The 9381-nt window shown below is 35.8% G+C and overlaps 1 protein-coding gene and 1 non-coding gene across 2 annotated transcripts in view; one reads left to right on the forward strand and one right to left on the reverse strand.

Annotated features, from left to right (window-relative positions):
- Positions 1–72, reverse strand: Trnaw-cca (transfer RNA tryptophan (anticodon CCA)). Its single transcript has one exon. It is a non-coding gene; the product is annotated as a tRNA-Trp (tRNA).
- Positions 73–165: 93 nt separating this feature from the next.
- The window catches only part of LOC125646452 (E3 ubiquitin-protein ligase RNF166-like), a 15099-nt gene continuing 5883 nt past the window's right edge, over positions 166–9381 (forward strand). The window contains exons 1-3 of the mRNA XM_048872757.2: positions 166–411; positions 2007–2163; positions 6867–6970. Coding sequence (XP_048728714.1) covers positions 281–411; positions 2007–2163; positions 6867–6970 — 392 coding nt within the window. The 5' untranslated portion in view covers positions 166–280. The remainder of the gene's footprint in view (positions 412–2006; positions 2164–6866; positions 6971–9381) is intronic.

Raw genomic sequence — 9381 nt, forward strand, 5'->3', positions numbered from 1 at the left:
TGACCCCGACGTGATTCGAACACGCAACCTTCTGATCTGGAGTCAGACGCGCTACCGTTGCGCCACGGAGTCGTACTTATAGGATAGAAGGATTAAAATTGTCTAATTTAGTTTGTCTTATCATAAATTTCAAGTAGAATTTGCATGTGATCATTTGTGGATACATTTTATTTTCTTAGGGACAAAACAACTCCATATAGTTTACCGAATGATAGAATAAGACATAACTTGTGATACGAACGAAATATTTACACCTCACGTCATATCCGGAAAGGTTCAAATGGCTGACAGACGTAAACAACAGTATGGAGTCAAATCTGACATCGACTCCGAGTTAGCCCCTTATAAATGTCCTATCTGTTTAGAGATATTCAGATCTCCAGTCCATATAAAATGCGGCCACAACCACACGTAAGATTATTTATTTATTTTAAACTTGGAAACTCAAGGAACGTTTAAAATTCAAAGCGAACTTGCTGGATCTTGCATGTAGGGGAGGTTATTAATTCTTGGAACAGGAGATTAGGAACAGGCTTGCTTTTGGTTTCTCAATAGAAATGCAACAATGTTTGGTTGCTTTTTGGAGAAGAATATGTGATTGATTGAGTTCATTAAGAAATCCATCCGATGGTTGTTTTGATAATATAACTAAATTGCAATATTTTTAGTACACAGGGACCGAACATCGAAGCCATTTATTTTTGCAGACGACAGTATTATAAATATACAAGGAAATTAGACCATAACATTACTGCAGTCAAAAGGAAGCCGGAAGCAGATAAGCTTATGGCATTTCATCCAGAGGCCTAAATCATGACTTTTCTTCGCAATCATTTCGTATCATCAGCAAAAGTGCTTTGGAAATACTCTGCACTAGCATCAGTGTGGCATTGCTCCTATAGTCACTAAATATTTACCTGGCTACCAATAATTGCAGTGATTCCGAAGGTCCGTCGGACATTGGCAAATGTCCGGTAATTTTTGTTTTGGTCCGATCAATATCAGTTGTTGGCCGGACTAAGTGTCCGATGATTTTTTTTCCCAATGAAATACATGATCAGATAAATTTTCAATTTTTAGCAGCATGTCCCAAAATTTACTCTGTTTTTTAGTCAATGCAAACAGAAAACCTGTTTTAAGTTTAACTCAAAAATTTATCAAACTTGCAATCATCTTCAATTCCCCCGGAGAGGGTGATAATACAAGTGAGAAATATCCCATGAAATTACAGACGTCTTTGAAACGTTTGAATTAGGTAATAAATAACAAGGAAATAAAGCGTTTAAACTGACAAGAAGTACTTGAACAACATGGACACGTTTGATTTGAGTTACGCGAATTGCTCGAGTTTTAAAAAAAACGTGTATTTCATAACACTGGTGTTGAACACGGGTTGGAAAAGTTTACTCCACTGATGAATCTGAAGTGAAATGCTTGGGTTAATAAAGTACGTCGCTGATGCCATTCTGGGACAGAAATTCAAATTTACATGAAAGCTTCCTGACATTTTGTTAAAATCATGGCCCCCAGGGGCAGGGTAGGGCGACAATAGGGGATCAAAGGTTAACATGGGAATATATAGGGGACATCTTTAAAAAATCTTCTCAAGAACCACTGGGCCAGAAAGTTTAAATTTACATGAAATATTAAGCTTTCTGATGTAGTGTAAATTCATAAATTCAAGTTTGTCAAAACCATGGCCCCCAAGGGTAAGGTGGGGCCACAATAGGGGATTAATTTGCAGATAAAATTTTGGTCTGGTAAAATGTGATTTGGTCCAGTAATAACTCAACCATTACTGGACCAAATGTCCAGTAAGTACCAGAAGACCTTGGGAAGCACTGTAATTGTACTACAAATACTAAGGCTGTGATATATGCTTTTGTCAATGAGTGATCTGAAGCAGTAGAAATTATGTACTCAAATCCTACTTGCATGTAGTATGAAGTAAATCCTTAACAACTAGTATTAATCATGTTATAAAATGTATAAATTTCTGACTGTAGATATTGTACAGAATGCATCGCACCTTATCAGTCCCATGATGAAGCCCAGTGTCCAGAGTGCAGAGGGATATTTGACCCTCATGATCTCAGGAGAGCCACTGACCTGGAACATGCAATGAGGACTGTTCAAGTTCCATGCAGATGGTGTGGGCAAATGGTGAGTTTCTAGAGTTTCACCGAGTACTTCTACACTTTTGTGCAACATAGATACAGGCAATTAAACCAAATATCAAAACTCTATAAATACAGTACAGCCAAGGTGGATTATGCATTTACCGTGTCCTTCTGCTGTATGGATCAAATTGTGGTTTGTACGGATGTCTTGTGTTAAAAACTGAGTCCCTCTGTGGTTCAACTATCCAGGTAATTTTCACCGCCGCTTTTTTTTAAATGATCAGTGGTTGAAATTTGTTGTTTTGTTTTGCTGACATTGAATATAAACTAATAAGCTAATGATTTAGAGGAAGTATATACAGTATAATCTGTCTAAACCGGCTATGTGTGGTTCCAAAGAAATTGGCCGGTTTGCACAGAGTCCGGAGTGCAGAATGTTGACAATAATTAGAGTTGCTTCCCTTGTATTCACTATCTATGCATACGTGTGTAATGATTGCTAACGTTTTAATATATCACAAAAGAATTCAAAATGTAAAAATAAAATGTCAGTGTTTTATTGTCGTGCTCATTTGAAAAAGTTTCAATTTTTATTAAACAGTTTAAAATCTGGGAATTATTCGCGCAATTTTCTGTTGGTAAATTGTCGATTTCGTCTACATCATCGCCGTTATCAAGTGCTACATTATGTATGTTCGTCAAGTTTGTGTTGTGTTCGTTTAAAATTTGTCTTTCCCAGCTTTCATTGTAATGTAAATGTATCGCTTTCAACTGTCTCAATTTGTGAAACGGAAACTAATGCAATGCCGAGTGATCGACCGGACATGGCGAGTTGTGCTAACTAACTGCATATCATCACTACCTGACTCGCCGTAGAGCTCCGAGAAGTCCACGAGGGGAAACCCTGCTTTTGGAAAACATAACGGGATTGTTGCCGATTTTGTTTCATTCCAAGAATGTATTGAATTCATCGATTAATTGAACTTTGTCTTTTAATGTCAGTTCTCGTCTCTGTCGTTAGGGGGAGCGCCATTACCTCGTGCGTGGTGCTGTCATAATTGAAAAGTGCACCCCCTAAAAATCAGGTTTTATTTTAAACTGATCGCGACTCCTCGCCAGTTGCACTCTTTTACTTACCTGTGACTTCCCTTGAGACACCCTTTGTGTACACCACGTGTGATCGACCGAATACCGACAGGTTGGTCATTGTGGGGTGGCTGGTTTAAATGCGATAATTAGAGCTAATTACGAGCAGTTGGGACCTTGTGTACACCGAATACAATTGACCGCAACAATTAGGGTGGTGTATCATCGTGGGGCCGGTTTACACAGGATAATTAAAGTTAATTGATAGCAGTTGGGACTGTGTAAGCCGGCCGATATACAGAATACGCAGTATCCGGAGTACAGGGAATTATTAATAAAGGATTTGTTAAAGAAATGTTAGGGACTATATTTTGTGACCGGAATTGACAGAGCGCCGGAGTACTCAAAGGCCGGTTTGGACAAATTATACTATATATATATATATATATATATATATGTAGCTGTCTACAACTTTTAGATTTCATAGCCCCTGTGGCAAGAGGTCTGGTCATGTGGGGTATCAGACCTTCATTCCATTTAAGAAATCAAAGAAAGCATTATTTTAATTGAAGCATCCTTATTTAGGGTACTTTCAAATTTGTGTTAGGGGTGTTGAGGTCCATGGGTCTCTTATATTTTATGCCTATTACAGTCCCTGAAACGTTCTACTTTACCATTTTTCCGTTCGTTCACCGTGCGCTCTCTATTTACAGTTTTGCGCTCACCGTGCATTCACAAAACGTTCATCGTGCATTCACCGTTCAGGTATCAGGACAACTTGCCCCCAAGACAACTCACCCCATCTTCGGGACAACTCGCCCCTTAGACAACTCGCCCTCTCTTCAGGACAACTCGCCCCCTCTCTGGAGATAACTCACCCCTTCAGATCATACATGTTTACAATTATTATTTTTGGTCTATATCAAAGTGGTGTATTGGCAAAAATTAATAAACTTCTTACAGATAGTATATATCCATCACAGACAAAAAGACATGTTCACATAAACACTGAACTTTGTGTCTTTTTATGTAAGATGAAAGATTTCAGTGAAAATCTTGTGTTTGGGTTCAGTAAATTCATCATCACTTTTATGTAAAATACATAATACAGCAGAGGGTTTGGTAGGGAGAGTATTAGCTTGGTCTTCAGCTGACGTAGTATAATTATCAGTAATCTGCGTCTGTTGTTAAATCTAATAATTTTTGTTTAATTCCCCCCAAGCTGTAATAAATTTACTTCAAACGTTAAGGTACTCATCATCAGAGTACTTTTCACTCCGAAATTGCCGAGTGAAACGAATCAGTAAAGCAAAGCCATTATAAACTTAATATTCATGCTTCACATTTACACTTAAGTAGTATACTGTATCGATAAAACACACACACATCTCCCAACTCACAGCCCCCCCCCCCCCCCCCCCCCCACCATTTTTCTCAGTATTGGAGACATTTAATCAATAACCTAAAATCAGTAAATATAATTTTCCTAGCCAATTGAATTATGAAAAATATCATTTTTTTGTCTGAAATGCACTAATTAAATCTGTGTATAATTCTATTAGAATTTACCACTCGTGTTAAAGTATGAAATAAATAGACGTATCTTTATAGGGTTAAAAGTGTAAATATTTGTACAATTACACACACACACAAAATAAAATATGATATATTTATACATGTATATAATATTGGGGGTGAGTTGTCTCAAGAGAATATTGTCCTGAGAGGGGGCAAGTTGTCTTGAGGGCGAGTTGTCTTGGGGGCAAGCTGTCCAGCATTCACCGTTCACTGTCATTCGGAACACCAAAGTCAAAGAATCGAGTTTCATAGCAAGGCAAAATTGAAAAAGGAACGTGTGCATAAGAGTGAAAATAAACTTTCTTATTATGTCAGAAATTTAATTTATAAAGTACAAATATCAGGATTATCAACAGTGAAAATACAAGAAAAACTGCAGCTCACTCATCAATATCAAAGAATAGTCTAGAATAAATCATTGTTATTATCATTACAAAACACATATTGTTTGGTTAAAAAGTGGGAAAAGTTCTGAAAGAGAGAAAAATGCAAGAGCCTACGAAAATGAGGCAGTTTCAGTCAATAAATACCTCGCCTACACCCGAATTATCATTTTAATATTTTCAAGTTTGGGAAAAAGCACAATTTATTATATTTTATTTTGTTTCACTAGACAAGAATTCTATATATAAGTTTATTATTTTTCTTAACCCCTCCCCCCTCTCTTACTTAAAAAAAACCCTGATGCTACACTGTACATTTCAATGCACATTCGTGCCCAAATGTCAAATTGATTTGACAAATATTTCTGATTATTTTACGCCTATATTTATGAGAGACATTGTCAATAAATGTATTTACTCCTTTCCCCAAATTTGAAACTTTTGAATTGTTTGTCTCTAATATAAAGATGAAATATTTTGCATACATTTCTGCCCCACATATGATATATGTATAGTTCAGTACAATATAAGTTTTATCTGCATCAAAAATATGCAAATATTGCACTATCTAAAATGTAAATTCATGGTCACTCTACTCATTTTGTACATACGTACATTAGTTCTGGGATTATTTCCTCAGGTCGATATACTATACATGTATTTGCAGTAGAGTGAATTACTCAAAATCTACAGGGATAAACCTTTTATACTAGTATTTAAAAGTGTTCAGGTGTCAACACGAGGTACCTGTTCTACCCGTGTTGGTTGTTCAATGCATTTATCTTGATTCCTTTAGGAGATGTTTTTTTAATTGGGTGTATTCCAAAACGACCGCGCTCGTAAATTTTGAAGTCATGCATGTACACCTGTAAATTCTTGGCGCTAATAAATAGACTATCTTTATTTCACATGCTTCGTTTATACTTTTGTATTATTGATTGATTATTAACATCCCTACTTTTGTATTAAGTAATTTTAAAAATACTATAATTATACATGTATTATACCGAGATGACCCACCAATATTCATGATTTATGAAAACGTCAAGAATTCTAAATATTATGAAATAGATGTTTCTATTTTTCATGTATACATGTATCTGTGTATGTAATATTGTAAACAATGTACATATGAAATTTTCTTTTGTTTGTGCATGATTGCTACGTGCATTGATGTGAAATTTACGATCATTTTCATGAGAAATATACATCCAGTACTTGCACAAAAATGAACTAAGAGATGTATTCATATATATATTCTCTACCTGATTATAAAGTAAATACAATCCAAGGGGAAAATCCGAAATATACCAAATGAATAGACCATTTTGCATTCACCGTGTGCTCACCATTCACTTTGTGTTCACCGTGCGCTCACTGTTCACTCTGCGTGTGGTCACCGTTCACTCACCACGTGTTCACCGTTCGCTCACTGTGCGTTGATCATTCAAGTGGGAAAGTAGAACGTTTCAGGGACTGTATGTGGAATGGAAAGTTTTTTGAGAAAAATACTGTATATCAATCTGATTAAAATCAGATCCTCGATGCGCTCCTCTTTCTTCATCTTGCCGCTACACGTGTAGCGACAAGATGAAGAAAAAGGAGCGCATCGAGGATCTGATTTTAATCAGATTGACTGTATATGATATTTCTGTAAAGCCCAAAACAGCATTTCCTTGATTTTTTATTTCCATTTCAGATGGCAGTTTGTCGACAAAGATCTCACTCAGCAAAATGTAAACAGAGAGACCTTTCTTTACCCAAGTTCAAACCAGTTGCAGAAACAACACAGATGTATCCTGCGTGAGTAGTGGGCTTATGCTCTCTACATTATTTTTGTGATAGGTGCTACAAGTTAAAACACGATTATTGCATTTTTAGGATGGAGACATCACAATTAAGTTGCCTGTGTTCGAGCGCTATAAATCCTACTCACCTTACATTGCCTTGTGATGTCTTCCAATGAAAAAGGCAATGGAACCAACTTTTATATGCCTACCAGAAATATTAGCAAATATTTCTCTCTGCTAACTAGTCCTTTGATGTATTCGCTTAAGATTATCTTTAGTTTGGTTAGTAGTTGGATATATGCTAAACAGATACTATAATTGACTTTTTGCGATCTTTGATTTTAACAAGTTTACATTGTGGGATAAATCAGCAACTTATAATTTTGCAAAGGTCCTCTTTTATTAACAATGTTTATTTATTTGAAAAATATCTATGAGAATCTTATATTTGCAACAAGATCTCATGAATTTTTATAAAATATATTCTCCTCAATAGATATAGATTTTATAGTACATGTATTTTGATCTTGCATATAGGCCAATCCGAAAACATGAGTTATCTTTCCTTGATCCGGGACATAGTACGCGTGCGTAAGAGTAGTGTAAGACTTCCGGGTAGTATATTCGAGAAGCGTCATTATCAACATTGCAGAAGGCTACAAATATATTGCTGTATAATTTTACAGTAATCATGCCAACAAATATGTTAACGTTAATAAAAAAAATCACAATGCATAAGTTTACTTCATACACGTGAAAATAACCAACTTTGCATGTAAAAATAATAGAAAATTAATGTTGTAAGTAGAGGAGGACCCGATAGAATGTTCTATCGTTAAAGTGATGTAATTTACTACAGCGGGCCTGTCATGAGGCGCAGTCAGATTATTCTAACTACCCTTCCCCCTCCCACTTTCCAGGATTTCACGTGTTTTATGACTGAAATTAGTATATATTATATATTGCATACATTTCCTCAGGATCTTTAGCCCGTGTTTCAATACAGTCAGATTTATAGTAAAATATCAGAAGTTACTTGTACTCAATGTAGTACATTCAGCGATAAAAGTTCTGCCACGATGTACGTCTAGGTATGTCGGACTGACGCCTCTGGATTTTGAAAAAGTCCATCTCTTTGATTGGCGAGTATAAAATTTATCCCAGCCTGTACTTGCAAGTGAGAGTCCACTGACAGATTTCCAGCTGACTACTCACAAACTTTATACAGTTTCAAATACAAGTATAACCATAAATAATTAGTCGTCAGAAACCATCTTTAAACTGACATTTACACATACAATTGTTTTGAAAATAAAATAACTTATACTAGTAATTGAACGCCCTGAATTTATAGTTGGCAAGAGTGTGCACCTGTAAATACAGCCGTTTGGGGTAAAATATTTGGAGTTTTACTCAAATTATTTTGTAAATTTGTGGCGAAAAGGGGGATCTAAATCTGTCATTGCAATTTCTGTTATGACACGATACGTATATATAATCACTTACATTTCAAGGGGGCTAAAACAAATAAAAGAGGGAAGATAGAGAGACGTCAAAAGCATTCTATTGTGGGTTAAACTTACCTTCCCCCAAAGAGTACATTTGAGAATATGGCAACACCCCCCCCCCCCCCCCCCCCTTGGGATCACACAGGTCTATGAAAAATAATTTATATCAATCGAGCAATATTGAATAAAATTAATTTTTAAAAAAATATTTAATTACCTATTTTTCTGCATTTTAAACATATCAGTTGATATTTTAAAACAATTCCAGCCTCATGCTGCAGTGTACAAATGATTTGCACACAGAATGAACATGTCCAGGTACTTTGGAGAAAGTTACCCAAACATTGCAATCTGGTTTATTTTTGAAAGAATCGATTGGTAGTGGTGGAATAATTTTAGCCCTGATAAAACAATGAGAGCGTTGATTTCCTAATTTAATTGATTTTTGTTTTTTTGGAAAAGGGGGGGGGGGGGGGGCATGTTATGCAAGATCTTTGCACGTGTCGATCCTCGTAAAAACCCGAGCTTTGAGTCGATGAGATGCCATCATCTCTTGAGAATCAGAAGTTCTGTTCTGATTTCATACAAAATAATTATGTCAGTCGTTATTGGAGACATTTGTAAACAAATGAATGTCTGCGTGATTTCCAATTCAGTTTTTGAACAACACCCATACTAATATAACTCTTATAATATATGCGCAGTCTGAGTGTGATACTACCCGGAAGTTGTCATATTCACACTAAATGTAAGAATACAAAGAGAGATAACTCACGTTTTCGGAAAGGCCTATAGTTTTAAAAGTTTGTTTATTTTTCACTTCCTCTCACATTCCTTTAGAAAATTTTGCTGATTATTCAACATGCTTTGGCATCCTAATTGGTAATCTAAGGGTTGTAAATTTGAAATTCAATCT

Source organism: Ostrea edulis, chromosome 1 (genome assembly GCF_947568905.1).
Source record: "Ostrea edulis chromosome 1, xbOstEdul1.1, whole genome shotgun sequence".
Classification (NCBI taxonomy): Eukaryota; Metazoa; Mollusca; class Bivalvia; order Ostreida; family Ostreidae; genus Ostrea; species Ostrea edulis.